This window comes from Desmodus rotundus, chromosome 9 (genome assembly GCF_022682495.2).
Source record: "Desmodus rotundus isolate HL8 chromosome 9, HLdesRot8A.1, whole genome shotgun sequence".
NCBI lineage: Eukaryota > Metazoa > Chordata > Mammalia > Chiroptera > Phyllostomidae > Desmodus > Desmodus rotundus.
This window is the reverse complement of record NC_071395.1, coordinates 16460398-16477299: the sequence shown is the minus strand read 5'-3', so window position 1 is coordinate 16477299 and position 16902 is coordinate 16460398. Positions and strand designations below refer to the sequence as shown.

The window sequence follows — 16902 nt, the reverse complement described above, 5'->3', positions numbered from 1 at the left end:
TTGCAGAAAATGAGAAATTCTTATTTATTGAAACATATCTAGTTGTGAAATAGAGAAATAATTGTTAGCATATATGGCACATGATTGTAATTACGTTCCACTAATTCATATTTTTGAATTATACTTTCTGCTAATTCCAGAGCATCATATTCATGCAGCAGTGGTAGTAGGAAGCGTTGATTTTTTTTTTATGCCCATTCTCTTGATAACATCAGGAACATTTAATACAGTGTCATTTTCTACCATTTCAGTGTGATACTCTAATGTTAAGAAATCAAGTTGAAGTCTAGGATATTTAGACTGATTATTTGAGATAATACAAAATTTAGTTATATAAATCCAGTACTACCTGGCTTTCACCCACTTTTGTGTTGAAATTTCCCATCACTTATGGCTTGTCCCAAGCACAAAATCCTGAGCAATGCGATACCATGTATTGAAATAACGTGGCAGTAGTGCAGTCTGCTTTCACGCACTGTTCAGGAGACCACGGGTTTGTCTGAAGGTTCCCGTTTTTCTTCTATAGTGTTACATACACCCTCAGATACATCACCTATAGGTGTAATCTGGGGAGTCAAAGTATGTCCAAAGCCCTGGTAGTGACCCGCAGGTGAAGGTGGCACAGAAGAGCCAACAGAAATTGCATCTTGTGATGAAGATGATAACAAGCTTGTATGTTCGTTTTGATCTTGGTCCTCAGGAAAAAATTTTTTCCTAGAATGTCCCATGACTGTCCTGCCTTTAAAATAATATAAAGGTTTCCAAGTTAGCCAAAGACTAAGTAATCATAGTTAACCACTACAAATTTACCAGAGCAAAGCTCCCCTCCCCCCTCCCTATTTGAAGAGCCTTATTGTGGTATGTGCTTTAAACAAAGTCTTTCATCTCTTAAATAGCTACTAAATTGCCTTTAATAGAAGCACCTATTTGGATGAACTGAATGACTGGTACTTACCAACATGCCTTACTTGTTCTGAAATATCATCCCTAATGTCTGAAACATCCCACATAGCGAGAAAGGAATCAAAGCATGAGCCCTCTTCTGCTTCTTGGACATAGGGCTTGTACGAGAAAGTGTAGTGATGGGCAATAGCAGCGAGGAACATCTCCACACAGATAATGAAGTCCTACAACAGAGATGCCAGCCATCTTGTAGGCAGAGGAAAAACACTCTTCCTCTTCAAAAGTACATGTCAATAGCTGTTTCCCCCCCATTAGATAATTTTTCCATTTTCCAAAATAATAATTTTTGACCTCAAAAAAAAAAATTCAATCCATTTGCACCACCTCACAAGTATTTCTTAGCAAAGTACAATGAATGCTCAATCCACTGCTCAGGGACTAAGAGCTAAAGTGCGGAAAGATAAATTGACTAGGAATAACAAAATCTAGATTGTATTCGTGGCTCTACAAATTAGTAATTAAAAGCCAGTTTCTCCAGGGTTCCCCCATTTCACTTGTAAAGTGAGGCTAACAGTAGTAGCCTGCACGTTGTCAGGTTTAAGAGATAATATGCTTAATATAACAATGCTTAGCAAAAGTTCCATTGAATTCAGAAATAGCACTACTTACTTGGAGTCCGGTAGCCACAGCTTCTACGGTCTGCCATTCCCATGTGTGCTTTTCAGAAATAACGCCAACTTTTACCAACAAAGCAATAACTACTGCTTGCCTAGATGTTAGGAAAAGGTAAACACCAAATCTATATCAAGCATAAAGTGAGCGGTTGTTTTACAACTATGCCACTTTAAAAAGTTCAACCCCAGCACCCCCTGTGGGCCACGACCCTCACCACCGCCACCACAGTACACAGTACACAGTACACTGCACCTCCGCAGCATATTCCCGAAGACACCGTGTGTCTACACGAAATAGATTCTACTTTACAAATTCACTCCTCCAGTACAGTTTCATCACATGAGTTTTGATTATGTATTCTTAGAACTTCAGTACTTGGTTTATACTTTTTTTTTTTTTTTTGAGAGAGTGAGTAAGGGGAGAAGGAGAGGGAGAGAAACACTAACTGGTTGCCTCCCCCATGCACCTCTGACCAGGAACCAAGTCCACAACCCAGGCATATGCCCCGACTGGGAATCAAACCCAGACCTTTCGGTTTACGGGGCCAGCTGAGCCACACTGGCCGGGGCTATACATCTTTTTGTTTTGAAAGTGTGTACAAGGAATTAAAGTTCTTCTTACACATAGGTAATGTCTAATACTCCACAACAGGCATTAAAAATGAAGGGTAGATACTTAAATGTTGTTCATGTGTTAACTGACTATTCAGATTATTTAAAAAAAACATTTTGAAACCAGTCTTGTTTGAAGTACTGGAACTAGAGACTAAGGATATGAACCTAGGTTAAATTTAATCCGCTAACAATGAGGTGATTAGATAAGCCTTCTCAGGTTTATAGATAACACTGTTCACTTCAATATTGCTGGTAATGGTGAAAGCAATTAGGAACAACCTGAACGTCAACAGGAGATTAGTTAAAAAGTGCATCCACACAACAGAATACTAAGCAAAACCAAAAAATACCTCAACTACAAATTATATCTCATTTTACCGACAAAGAATTATATCCACAATATATTGAACACACTAAGTCCTGTAAGTTTTTATAGTATGAAACTTATCTGTGTAGTTTTATAACAATCATTCTGGGTGGTGGTATTAAGGACTTTTTCTTTTTCCACTTTTTATTTGTACGTTGTTAAATTCGATCTATTTGTTTATAGGCCCCTGTCACCCACCCTGTTGAGATGTTTAGGTTGTCTCAAATTATTTTCTTATAAATATTACGTGGCCATCTGATTATTTTCTTATAAAAAACCAAGAAGGGCTAAAACGATGAACTTTTTAAAAGGTAAGTAGAGACATTTTAATTCACCTTCTGCATTAAAAGAATTTTAAAAATCTTCCCTAGTTAACAGTTTTATTGTCCTTTAGAAAATGAGGATATTTAAGATAAACCAACACTTACCAAAATGAAACGAAAACCACTAGCTTTACACAAAGGAATTTGCCAACAGGCTGGATTGGACTCAGTTCTTCCTTCAGGACTTTATAAAACAGCAACAGACAGTACATGGCAAACTAGAAACAATCAAGATTAACAATTAAACTTCTTCAATAAGAATCACTAAATATAGTAGACATAGTGAAGTTATGAAGCAGACCTGGTATAGAGTAATGTTTTTGGCAGTAATGTTTCAGGCAAACTTTTCTAGGCTGTATTATGGTATTTTTAGATTAACAAGCTTTTACAGTTTACTGTGGATGAATATACACGTACACGAAATTTCTCACGAGAGACGTGTAATGTGTGTCCTGAAAACGGTTTTAGGTGCTCACTTACTGGGGCCCATAAACAACAAAGTGCCTGCCACACCTGCAGACAGGCTTCCACGCATGTGAAGCTGCCTTCACAATCCGCCAAAATAAAAACATCATCTACTTAGCAATGGCTTTTGCACACAAATTACCATTATTTTATAAGAGATGAGCTATTCATTAGAAATCAACGCATTAAATAAGCACTTTTCAGTAAAAGTGTGACCCTGCCCTCTGAAAGTAAGGAATCAGGAAACAATTTTCTTGAGGGCAACATGTTAATCCAGCAGAATTTACTTTTATAAGATAAATGCTCAAGACTTTATTTTAAAAAATCAATTGTAATTAGTGTAATGTTGGAGAGCAGTAAACATTTTTCTAAAAGTTTTTCTCATTAAAATTATTAAATGTTCATTTAAGATATTTAGAATATGAAAGTGGTAAAGTATAAAGTGGTTCATAATCCTATCATCCAACCATTCCTATTTATACATAAAGTGTTTTTTAACAGGTATCATCAACTAAATATAAATTTTGTTGCCTGATTTTTTTCTCCACTTTCCCATAGGTTTCATAAAAATTATTTTTAATAACTGCCAAATATTTTGGCCAGTGGATGGACCATAGTAAATTTAACCAGCCCCCAACTCTGGGCTGTGGATTGGTTTCAGCCCCTGCTACTACAAACAGACGTTATATACAAAGATAATCAAAGCAAAAGTACTTCTGACCATTACTTGAAGATGCATTTCCAGAAATGGAATTACTGGTTCCGAAGAATATAAACATACGGCAAAGCTTTGAATACATAGGCATTTGATTTTTATTCTTGACCTCTAACACCACACATGCATGCCACTCCATCTAAATTATTATTTTGCCGAAGGCATTAATTAAAAGATTTTTCAATAAAGTAACATTAAGTTGGAAATATCAGATAGCTATGTATTTAGAGCATTTCAGTATCTAGAACATAATTTTTAAATACTTGACATTCTCAATTTTCCTTTAATTCCAAATACATGAGAGGCTCTTACTGAACATGCCTAGGGTATGTTTGGTTTCTTTCTTTTTTTTAAGTGAGGGCTTTGTGCTTATGCAGTAAGCATCCAGAAGCAAATGAACAAACACAGTAAGTAGGTCAAGGCATCAGTCACCAAATAATTAACAAAGATATTATATCTTTAAATATGTATAGATATGTTACCGTTTCTTCAAATTCTTCCTGTAAATCAGATTTCAAGATGAAAAAGTAACAAGCTTTATTCCCAAAGACCCTTTCCCTAAGAATTTAGAATTACAGACACTAATTTAGTACAGTTAAGAGGAATATTTACTTACCAATTGTGACATATTGTTTATTATAACCAAGTAAGTCCAAGCATTTGAAAAACTAAAGTTGCCTTCATCATATACAGCAAGCAGCTCGCAGATTCTAAAGATGGCAAAAATGAGACATATTTATGATTAACTAAATCAAAATATGTTTTAAAATTCAGCATGGACAGCAATACTTAAATTTAGAAGTCAGTTCATTTAAAAGATCCTAGAGATAATTACTTGAGTTTGATTATAGAGATGATTCAAAAAATAAAAACAGAACATTTTCCCAGAAATGTTACCATATGATCATACCTCCAAGTTGAAGTAAATCCAGAGTGAGGCACATACACTGAACTAGGGAGTGTAGTTATATGTAGCTTCAAAAAAAATATGCTAATTGCCAAAAGCATGATTGTTATAAAAAGCAGGTCTATAACTACAACTCTAATTTTCCCCCTCAAATGTCTTGGAGGTAAATTTTATGAAGACCCAGATCTAAGTATTTAACTTACACAATTACAGTTTCTAAACTGCAGAAAATAAAGCATGACTTCACAAATAAGTGCTCAATTCTAAGGGAAATACCACTGAAGAACTGCTAGCTCAAAGGCAGCATGAAGAACTGAATGTTTCTTTCACCTGTCTTTCCTATCTTCCTCTGTAAACACGCAGAATGTTAGTTATGAGTAGCAGATAAAACATACAATCTACCTGCTTTAAATGATTTATTTTTAAATTTTGAGGGAATAGTTTTACCAGGTAGCTTAATTTATCTCAAGTGCTAAACCTTGACAGAATTACTAAAAAATAGAAATATGATTTCTTCCTTGGAATATAGTGTTCATATTCTAAATTAACTATTTAGAAAATAAGATCATGCAATGAACCTAAAATAACACACTTTAAATTCACGTCACAGATGTTTCTGTAAAGTTGTGTGAACTAGTATTTAAAAAAGAAAGTGCTTTCCAGAAAGCTCTAGAGAATGTTATTTAGAAGAACTCTGTGGAGATTCTTTGCCTACAAATGGTCACCTTATTTAATATAGTAGGGTTTCTATATAGTGTGTTTTTAAAATAAGACTAGACCTGTATTATAAACGAGTAAGGTGACTCAATGTTCTTTGTGTTTTCCTACTCGGTTGTTCCACCTGAGAAAGAGCGTGAGGACTTAAAACCACATAAGCTATGTACTTACAAAGCAATGATGGTGGTGAAGGGTCTGACCACGGTGTACTGCAGTACACCCAGCTTGCACCTGAACAGCAGTACTCTGCCAGAGAAAAAGATCTTAGCATTTCAACTCTTCATCCAACTAGCATCGGATTTTCTCCAACGCCCCAAATTAAAACCACGATGACAAATGATGCCATATTTATATTTAATTCTTTTAATTTAGTCACTCTAAATGGCAACTGGGGAAGAACTTGGATGGTAGCAAATAATTTAAATACTATTTTAAAAATTATTGGACAGCTACACCTTCTGAAGGATCCCCTTTCATGAACAGTGCAGTATGTAACAAAAAGAACAAAAGTGGGTCCCTGTGTTTCTGGAATAAAAAATGATTAACAAATGAATTATGTATATATGTGTATGTGAAAGTATTTAGATTTTAGGATTCAGTTTCAAGCTTGGTATTTAAATATCATTCCAGAAACTACTATTGACTAGATACTCTGAAAGGACAAAACAGTTTTCATTCTATCGCTAGGCTCACTCAATATAGGGGAAAATTCACAAGACGTAACAAACAAAAACAAAAAAAGTCCCTAAACACAACTACCAAAAAAAGGTTCTCTACCAGAGAGCCTCGTGCAAGACTACTTAGAAGACCAAGTGGCTGTGAGGGCCAATGCTCAGTTAGCACTTCTTTCAGGAAAACTGGTTATCAGTGTTATGTATTATGAGTCCTCTAACTTAAGCTTATATCCAGACTGAGAAGATTCTGAGTCTGGCATATAGACCTTGAAGTGCTGTACTAACAGGTCTGAGTAACTGTTGTGGTTCCACAGGCTGAGAACCTTCTCTCTGCTGAGGCAGTTCACTCCCACTTACAACCAAGTCTGCCCCTGGCGGTGGTGGGCCTAGGAACTGCACTTGGGTTTGCTGCAAGATCTCTTGATGAGAATCCCTTGGCTGTACAATTGTGCTTCCCGCCTCATACTCTTTACAAAGCTCAATTAAGTTGGAGCTGCTTAAACGTATAATATTCTAAGAGTTGATTGCCAAAACAAAGCTGAGACCACTAAGAGTCACTGTGCAGATGGTTTAAATAGCCAATTGGACACCTTTGAAAGCTATGGAGAATCAATGACTGAAGATGTATCTGAAAAAAATTGCCCAGAATGTAGCAAATAGCAAAGGCTGAGACAAAAGGACAATGTGGGAAAAAAGTTACAAAGGACAGAACAGAATCAAGTCTAACATATAATCAGAATTACAAAAGAGAGCAGAGGAAGAGACTGTGGCTGAGACCTTTCCAGAACTGATGAAAGACAGGAATCTACAGATTGGGGCACACTGTAAATTAAAGCAGGGCTTCAAACCAACTAACCAACCAGAACTACCTAGATAATTCAGAGTGGAACCGCCAACATCAAGAACAGAGAATCTTACAGGCAATTGGGAGACAGGTCACGTGTAACTGAAAGACAATTAGATCAACAGTAGAGGGTTAACAACAATAAATGAAGACAGAATTAAGAGGAATAAAATCTTCAAAATGGTAGGAGAAAATCCTATTAACAAGTATATCCAAAACTATCTTTCACGAATGAGGAGAAAATAAAGATACTTTGGATAAGCATATCTGAGAAAACCTGCCACTGACAAACTGAATCTAAAGGAATTTTTAAGGGCTATATTTTAGAAAGAGGGATTAACCTAAGTGGAAGGACTGAGATGCAAGGAATGAATGTAGAACTTGAACAGAAAAGTATAGCTTTACATACAGCGTTAAAAAAAAAAAAAAGAAAAAGAAAGGCTGTAAATTAAAATAAGACTAACATGTTAGAGAAAAACATAGTAAACCAAAAGAAATGGGAGAAAGGAAGTAAAAACAGAGCAGAAATTAATGAAATAGAAAACAAACACATTACAGAGAGAATTAACAAAGCCAAAAATCAGTTCTTGAAAAGACTAGGGAAACGTATGGCAAAATTTTTCAAGGAAAAAATATATATTAGTAACATCAGAAATGGGAAAGGAGCCATAGATCCAAAAGAGGTGAATAAATTTAAAGTGACGTATGCCCATACATTTTAAAATTGTTTATTTTGCCAAATTCTTAAAAACTTAAAAAAAAAAATATTCCAGAAACAACGGGAAGCCTGACTAGTTCTGCAACTGTCATCCCACAGCAAAAAGTCAGGGCTAATCTTTCAAGGCAGAGTACACAATCTCTTCCAGTGACATACACGCTAAAGGCAGCAATTCCTATTCAGGCGGTATAGCAGGGCATGAACTCCAGGCAGGGACAGTGTAAGAAAGGACAATTACAGTCTGATGTTACTCATGCAAAGATTCTCAACAAAATATTAGCAAATCAAATCTTGTAGGTAAGCAGATGATAAATCATTCCACTTTGAATTTATCCTTGAGAGCACGGGGGTTTTAATGTCAGAAAACACAAATCTAATTCACTACATTAACATGTTAAAGGTGAAAAACCATGGTCATCTCAACAGAGAAAAAACATCTGGTTTTGTCACGAACTAGCTGTACGACCTCGAGGAAACTAATCTCCGCAGACTCTGTTCCCAATTGTAAAAGGATGATGACTGAATGATTTCCAATGCTTTCACCCACACCAAGTTTCCCATTTAGAATGAATACTGTAAAAGAAGCTACGTGTGGATTATCAAAATGTGTTTCATTACTCTTCAAACTTGACTATGAACTATACATGAGGGTAGGGACTCATTTTTTCTTCTGCTCGCAGTACTTAACACACTGCTTTGCAGATAACTGACTGCTTATATAAAACCAAACATACTTACTCTCCCATAGCCCACGGTGGGCAGCAACATAAAGGAGGGAAATGTTTCTGTTGATCTTTGGCTTCAAGGATTAATACCAGATTTGGATACCGGTTAGTTAGATAATTGGTAAGGAATCCCATAAAGTTGTAAATGACATAAGCTTCGTAACATTCTCTGCAGGTATCCACATATATTGCAATCCTGGGATATTTCAAAGCTACCCACTATAAAAAAGCACAGATGTTAAAAATAATTGTGGCTAAGATAAATGAATTACCACTCCAATTCATGGTATTCACAATAAGCTAATTTTTGAACTTACTATGTTCATCAAACTTTTGAAAATTTATTATTATAAGGGCTACCAGACATGAATTTCTAAAAGCAATAAACATCTTCAATGAAAATATTTGTTTGGGGGTAAATGCTAAGTATGAAGAAAAAATCCCATTTTTTTCTTTGACATAACAATAGAAAATGCTGTGAAAAACATTTTCTTTGTATTTAATCAAACTAAAGCAATCACCTGTCAGAATTGTGTTAGAATCCACCATTGGGAAAGTTTTTTTGTTGTTGTTGTTGAAATAAGATTTAATAAATAAAAAGGATGATAATGTAAATTTAAACATTATATTCTTTTAAGAATTAAGGGCGAGAGTCTGAACTTTTAAAAGATTAAGCAAAGAAGACAAGCTATAGATTTTAAAAATTTTAAGCATCTGCCTTTTCTATTGTCATACTTTATCTTCATCAACATTAAAAACAAGTTAACCTTTTCACTTTTCTTATTGATTCCTACTGCCAAATAAAAACTTCTACTACTTTAAGCATTCTGTAAGTATAGTTAGTATCATTAAAAAGTTCTTAGTTAATGAGATAAAATGAAACATACTTACACTATCTAAACTGTATATGGGTACCATCCAAAGAATCCTATTTGGAAAGCAAAACATAAATTAAAAACATTTTACATTACACTTATGAAATAAGCCAACACAACATTAATAGATTCAAAATATGTTAAGATTTACCTTATTATTGGTTTCTGTAGTTCCGGTTGTGTATAATGCACTAAATGTTGCAATATCCCCCATAGCGATATAGGTATAGTCAACAACAAAAATATTCCAGCAATAAACCAAGCCTTGGTGTGTATTCCAACCTTAAGAGGCAGAAGAACATGCTAGTATAAATTCTCTGATATTAAAAGAGCTAAATATTTCTTAAATTTTCATTTATTTGATTATTGATGAGGCCCAGTATTTTCCAAATGACTAGTAGCTATTTTCTCCTTATTCTTTAATCAATATCCTATTTTTACTTTGTACAGGGAGGGGGCAGAATTTCGCTCATAGCATTGAGTCTTTTTCTTCAGGGGGCCTTTCTAGTAGTGAGGGGAACATTAAGAATGGTAACACCATGTCACCCCCCCAGCTTATTTGCCCTTTAGATTTGATTATCGTGTTTGGAGATATACAGAGTTTCCAAATTTTCTGCAACTCAATCTAAAAATCTTTACATGGTTTACTGATTTTTATGTCTAGAAAATTAAAAACCTCCCTACATTTTCTGCAGATTCTGTTACATTAGTAGAACAGTTACTGAATGCTGACTATGTGACTGACAGATACTTTGTTAAGTTTTTTACACACATTGTAACTTTTAACCCCCCATTTGGTAAGTACTGCCATGATTACTGCTCAAGCAACCTTTGTTAATATATTACATGTAACAATGTCAACTCAAGATAATACATTTTAAAAAGCTCTAATTTCTCTTTTAGGTCAATATCTGATCAGTATTCAATCCTATAAAAACTCAATTTCTAAAACATGCTTTTAATTAGCTCATCCTAGGTAGAGTTGAAGTAATCTACTCACTTCTTGATAAAAACAAATTTATGTGAACCTCTGTTCTATCTGAGGTGCTGTAGGGAATTAATTTTATACCTACTAGGACTCCTGCCTTAAAGAGTATAAATCCTTTTAGTTAAAAAAAAAAAAATGAAATGCTAACTAACTTTTTAAAGGAAAAAAGGTAGGCATTTATTTTTGGTACATGAGGGATATGAGCAGTTAATTAAAGGAGAACTAAGTCCACAACTTCTGGTTTTACTGTTTTGAACAAGATTTTTTACCAGGAGGTCAAAGATTAAAGAAGTAAAAAACAAAAGTGTAAAGAACAAGTATATATATTTACAACAATAAATTCCTACATTACACTGTATGGAAAACTTGAGAAGCAAATACAAACGCCCTGCTGAATGCTGGAGATTAATCCAAGCAGTAAGTAAAACGCAAGTATGCGGAGATGAAAATTCTAAAAGGAATGTCTGAGCAATCATATTCCAGGGACTTTTGCTTGGTTGCATTTCACTTAAAATTGAAATGATTTTAATGATGACCTAAAATAAGAATAGAAAAAAAAAAGCATATTCTAGATCTTCTGTAAGGTGACCATTAGGAACAATACTGCTAAGTAATTTTAACGCCCGCATTTGTTTTTACCATGGTCTTAGTGCCAAAACACAGAACTTGAGAGACAAATGATGAAAGAAGGGGTTCGCCAAAGCACATGCATAACCCACAGACACAGACGGCAGTGTGAGGGTGGCCAGAGGGAAGGGGGCAGGGGCTCTGTGGAGGAAGGCGAAGGGGGCGGGGTGATGGGGACATCTGTAATAGTGTCAACAATAAAAATAAACACCTATTTTTTAAAGAGAAAATCGATGTGCTTGTGAATAATAAAGGCAAAATGACCTCAGTGTGCTGTAAGGAAAAAGTTCTTTTTCAAAGGATCATAAAACAAGTGACTGAATAATTGAGTCATTTCAGTATAGTCATGCCAAATTTAAAAAATCTTGTATCATGGAGTCAGTGTCACTTTTACAATGCAAGTGGTAGCTGAGTTCCATCTGTATACATTAGCACTGTTAATTTGAATCACTGGATTTACAGTTCTGATTTTTGAGCTATATAAAAAGCCGTATGTATAAGAAACTTAAACTCTTACGCGTGCACATATAATAAGTCAACTCTAGGTATCTGTAGAAATTAATATAATTATTACATTGATTTTAATTTAAGCTTGAGACACATCTGATATAAGGATATAAGGATACCATTAACATTATTAAACTCGTCAGCAATGAGTAGGGTTTTCTGGCTCACAATACAAGGGGGAGATGAGTAGCGTAGATTTCCCCCCCACAAGGTAATTTGAAAGTAGAGAGGAAAGAAAAGAAAAAAAGAAACCATTGACGATGAGCATCCAGGAGTGAATTAACTGGCCCTCAGCTGAATGCTTTCCAAGCAGACGCCAGAGAGGAAGAGGAGCGCTTTCCCCAATCCTGAGGGGACGAGAGAAGCACTGACATCGAGGGTGGCTACTTGGGGCACGAGGACCAGAGGGCAGGGTGAGAGGACCGCAGAGCAGCGTGACGTTGTGTGCGCATTTACCTAACCTACTTGACTTCAATGCTACATACTCAGCCAAATGAGAGAGTGAAGGAGCGAGCTCCAACAGCGCCGTCAGTCACCTTGCCACTGCAATAAATGCGTGTATGCCCCACTGTGGGCACGGGGCCAGCAGTATAAACCTCCTGTTTTCTACAATCTCAGTTTCCACTGAGTTCTCACTGTAGGCATTGTGATTTTAGTGCTTAAAAGACATGTTTTTTTCATTCAAGGCTGTCCCGAAATGTCAACTACTTTATCTAGGGCTCAGGCAGATGCATAAAACTTTGCCACAGGTATTTAATAGAGAAGCTAATACCAACTAAGATCCTATTTCATGAGAAAAACAATTGCTGTTCCAATGCAAGAATAGTGATGCTATTGTTTAAACAACAATGGTAATTAGGGCTTATCGAGTATCTCCAGCGTGCTGGGCAGGGTATTAAGTATTTTAGATACACAAACTCATTTAATGAATAATTAGAGAATGATAAGGGTATTGAATGCAGAACACTTAAGCACAATCCACTTATCTCTGTTTTCAAATCCATGAAATGAAGACAATACCTATGCTTCAGGGTTATTAAGAATATTAAATAAAAGTATGCCTAAATCTTGGGAACATGCTATAGTTCGTGTCTAGATCCTTAAAAACAAAACAAGGGAAAAAAAACTACTACACTCCTATCCCACACTCCTATCTGCTGTGCTATTCATTTCTCAGGTCCCCTTAGAGTCAAAATAATCAAAACAAAAAGAAAAAACTTCCCTTCATATCCTGATTCCGCTTCTTTACCCCACCACATTCATATTTCAAACAACGCCCTCTAACTTCAGCCATCACAACTCCGTTAAAGCCATTACTCGGATCACTATAAAATGACATTCCTATCTCGTGAAAACCAAAGGTATCTCAGCAGTACCAAGACTGTCTGTGCCCTGACCGTTTACTACTCTGTGCTTGAAACACTCTGTGTTCTGGCTACCAAGACACCTCTTCTGGCACTGCACTTTCCCACTGGCTGCTACTGCTTTTTTAGGTTCCTAATTCCCCTACGTGATTGCTAACTCCTGGTACTACTAGATCCTCAGCCTTTTATTCTCCCTTACAATAGCTTTATGGCTTTAAACAGCATCTCTGCCCTGACAACTCCCATTTATATCTGCAGCTTAAACCTTTCTGAGCTCTAGACTTGCATATCTAGCTGCATATCTGCCATGCCCATCTGAATGTCTCTCATGTACCTCGAACTAAATGCCCAAAGAACTCAATTTCTTGCCCTGGCCGGGTAGCTTAGTTGGTTAGAGCATCGTCCCAGTACACCAAGATCGCAGGTTTGATCTCTGGTAAGGGCACATACAAGAATTAACCAATGAATGCATAAATAAATGGAACAAATTGATGTTTCTCTCTCTCCTCTGCCTTCCTCTCTCTCTCTCTCAAATCAATAAATAAAAATTAAAAAAAAAAAACCCTCGATTTTTCTCAAACTTGTCCCTATCAATTTTCCATCTCATTTAACTGGCATCACCATCTACCCTGGCGATCAAGCCACAAGTCTCACAGCCATTCCTGATATCGCCCTTGCTCTGTCTCCCCTTCCCAATCCGATGCCCTGTCAGCTCCTATCTCTTCACTTCTAAGAGTACTTAAAATCCAGTTTTCTATCTCTGTTTCAGCTGTCCTGATTTGGGCCATAAGTCACACAGTCCAAGCAGCTACTGCCTCCACCACTAAGTTCCATGAAGGTGGGTGCTGTGTTTCCATCTTCATCACACAGAACACAAGCCTGGTTTGTCACTGGGACTCAAACAGTCTCTATCATGTATTCGGGCAGAAGGAGAAGAAAACAAAGAAAGTAAAATATACGTCATGTTAGATGGTGATGAGTGCTGGGAAGAAAAACAGAGCAGTAAGGAATATATAAAAAGTTGAGGAAGGGAAACCTGAATGTTACACAGGGTGGCCGGGTGACATCTCAGTGAAGACCTGAGGACACAAAGGAAGGGCATGCCATGAAGGGGGAACATTTAGTGCATGGCCTTGAGGAGGGAGAGTGCCTCTCATGATCGGGCAAAGCAGGTGTGGTGAAGGCTCAGGAATTGAGGAAAGTCAGAGGGGGGTGGTATCCCCCCTCTGGTATGGCCACGGTTAGGGACACTGGCTTTTAATCTGGGACTAGGAGGAACAGGAAACTTTGAGAAGAGGACATTTATCACATGACTTACGTTTTAATTCAATACTTTTGCTGGTGTGTTGACAATAGTCCAAGCAGAACATAATGCATTCGGTGCAGAGTGTTAGCAGTGGAGATTGCAGATCAAAATTTTCCTTAAAAGCTGCCACTTAAAACACTACAGTTGAAATCAACAACTGAGAACTCTTACAATAGGTTGACACTATACATATCATCAACTTTAAAAGTATTTCCTATGCCAAATTCCAAAGAAATGCTTCAAAGTAAGAAATCCCTATTTGTATTAAGATGTCTTTGGTAAACAAATTATGGAAATAACCTAAACACCCAACAAATGGGAAATACTTAATGTAGTGGAATATTATATATTAAAAATAACTACATGGACTATGCCAGTATGGGAAAAGCAACAAAAAACAATTTCGTGAACATACAGAAAACAAATGTGTATTAAACACATTTTGTTTACTTATGTAAAAATCATCTCCACAATAAAAGGCCTCAAATTGAAAGTATTAAAAAGTACAAATTAGCAATTATAAAATAGTCACGGGGATGTAAAGTACAGCACAGGGATCACAGTCAACAATACTTTAATAATTATACATGGTGTCAGATGGGTGCAAGACCTATTGAAGGGATCGCTTCTTAAGTTCTGTAAACATCTAATCACTATGCTGAACATCTGGAACTAATATTGAAGGTCAATTGTACTTGAAAAAAAATTTGTTTTAAATGAAAATAAAGGCCTCAAGTAGCCACGATCTTGTCATATCCCTTGTAAAAAGGTGTTTGTAGGTAAAAGTAGTTATTAACTTATATATTAAAGTTCACTATACAATGTTTATAAAGTACATACCTTAGTTATTAAATATTTGGCTTGGGATCTTTCAGCTTGTAGTACTTTATTGATGTCATAATAAGAATATGACATCAAAAAAATATACAAGGGACTTCTGCAAAACCTTTGTTGGTTAAGAGTTAATTTCTAAAGTAAAAATAACAAAGTTAAACCGACTAGAATCCTTTAATTCAGGAAGCTAGTTAAATGCTAATAAAACTCAATACATGGCTTTCAAGGTAGTTTATTCAAGTCCAATACTGGAACAGATCATATTTAAGGAGTAAAATTACCTCACTTTCAAAGAATTGATGAATACTTGCAAAAAACAAAACAGTGCTTTTCCACGCGGCTATCTTAATATATCCTATTTTCTCGACCTGGTCCTACCTCCACCTGTGTTACGCTTTGAAAAACCGTGAACAAGAAACCAGACAGGTTTATATCCTAAAACTGGGCTCAATTACATGACATGGTTTTCAGGATATCAAGTCTGAGGCATCAGGGGTAAAAATGAGCGACCTCAGGGCAGGACGGTAGAAGAAAGGATAGAGCCGACGTGCAGGCTCCTTACCTGCAGTTTCTGTAATTCCCACACGCAAAGGGGAACCGCAACCAATACGATCGCCAGGTAGATGACCGCCGCTAAAGGTCGAATCCATTGTCTCCAGTTCCTCCAGGTACAAGTGCAAGGCATGTTTCCGCATAAATCAACTCCGAATAGCAAGGAAAAAGAGCTCGAAAGATACTGTAGTGGGGAGCCCTGTTCTTTGGCTGTTTTATCAACTCGCATCCTACACAAATAGCTGTTGGGCGACTTTACCAGCACCTCGAGCCTCCTCCTCGGCCTGCGCTGTGTTGTCTGCTGCAGCTGCGGCAACTGCGGCCGCTCAGGGTGCTACCGGGGAGCAGAACGGGCAGCATCCTCTCTTCCCCACCCCGCATCTACCCAGTTCTTCTGCGGTGGAAACCCCGGGCGGAGCCGCTGCCCTCACCTGGGGATCGCCCAGACCTCTTGCTGCACCATGGCCTGGAGAGCAGCGCGGACCAACAACAGTTTCTAAGCACCCTGCACACAGTTTGCTTCTGCCTCTCAGCGCCGACCCACTCGCTCTTTTCTTGGGCGGCCGAACTTCCTACCTTGCGGGATCCCAGGCGTCCCTGTGTCCACTTCCGCTTATAAACACGAGGCGAGGCTCAAACTCTACAGCCCTACAAAGCCCTCACCTGCTCCTACGGGCCATCCCTCCGCAAAAGCGGAACCCAACCCCAAACCAGGGCTTCCGCTTCCGACCCCGCTGGTTGAGGTTGATGATTCGTCAGCAGCGCCAGGCTGGTCCCGCCTTATCCGGTTCACTTCCCACTCTCTGATTGGCCACTTGTGGAGGGCGGGGCCGTAAGGGGTGTATAAAGTTTAGAAACTTGGAAGAAGAGAAGGTGGATGGAATTTGCTAGAATCGCTGGTGTGTGGCCCGGTGGCATATGGGAAGGATTGGAAGCTGTAAGAATTGAGAACGCTGTACTACATTCTTCTACTGGCTATATCCCAGCATTAAGAAAGCCTGGGTAAGAGGCAGTTACGTTAGAACTGAACTTTTTAGTGCACGAAAGTTCTATTCTTTGTGGAAGTGGTTAGGGGGCCCAGATGCAATAAGAAGACAGAGAAGAATTGGAAACCTCTGCCTAGGTTTCTGTCGGATGCTAGAATATTTGTTTCCGGATCCTGCAGAAAGGTCATTGTAAAGACAGCTTAATTTTAGAAGTAA

General features: G+C 37.4%; 1 protein-coding gene and 1 long non-coding RNA gene across 4 annotated transcripts in view; one reads left to right on the top strand and one right to left on the bottom strand.

Annotated features, from left to right (window-relative positions):
• TMEM184C (transmembrane protein 184C) lies at positions 1 to 16405 on the bottom strand. Its single transcript, XM_024568919.3, has 10 exons — positions 15711 to 16405; positions 9674 to 9804; positions 9539 to 9575; positions 8661 to 8866; positions 5858 to 5932; positions 4679 to 4772; positions 2988 to 3100; positions 1573 to 1672; positions 956 to 1127; positions 1 to 739 (listed from the first exon to the last, which is right to left on the bottom strand). The coding sequence occupies exons 1-10, from the start codon at positions 15927 to 15929 to the stop codon at positions 480 to 482; spliced, it is 1407 nt and encodes a 468-aa protein (XP_024424687.1). The 5' UTR covers positions 15930 to 16405; the 3' UTR covers positions 1 to 479.
• A 160-nt stretch (positions 16406 to 16565) lies between these two features.
• LOC112312674 (uncharacterized) overlaps positions 16566 to 16902 on the top strand; it is a 251719-nt gene continuing 251382 nt past the window's right edge. For all 3 annotated transcript variants that reach the window (XR_006656660.2, XR_008425222.1, XR_011650348.1), the window contains exon 1: positions 16566 to 16702. This is a non-coding gene — a long non-coding RNA (uncharacterized lncRNA). The remainder of the gene's footprint in view (positions 16703 to 16902) is intronic.

Excerpts from the sequence above, each read along its gene's own strand:
- TMEM184C (XM_024568919.3), bottom strand. The coding sequence starts at position 15,929 with ATGCGAGTTGATAAAACAGCCAAAGAACAGGGCTCCCCACTACAGTAT. Across the intron at positions 9,576-9,673 it reads CTACAGAAACCAATAATAAG|GATTCTTTGGATGGTACCCA; the intron begins GTAAATCTTAAC and ends CTTTCCAAATAG. Across the intron at positions 8,867-9,538 it reads CCATATACAGTTTAGATAGT|TGGGTAGCTTTGAAATATCC; the intron begins GTAAGTATGTTT and ends GCTTTTTTATAG.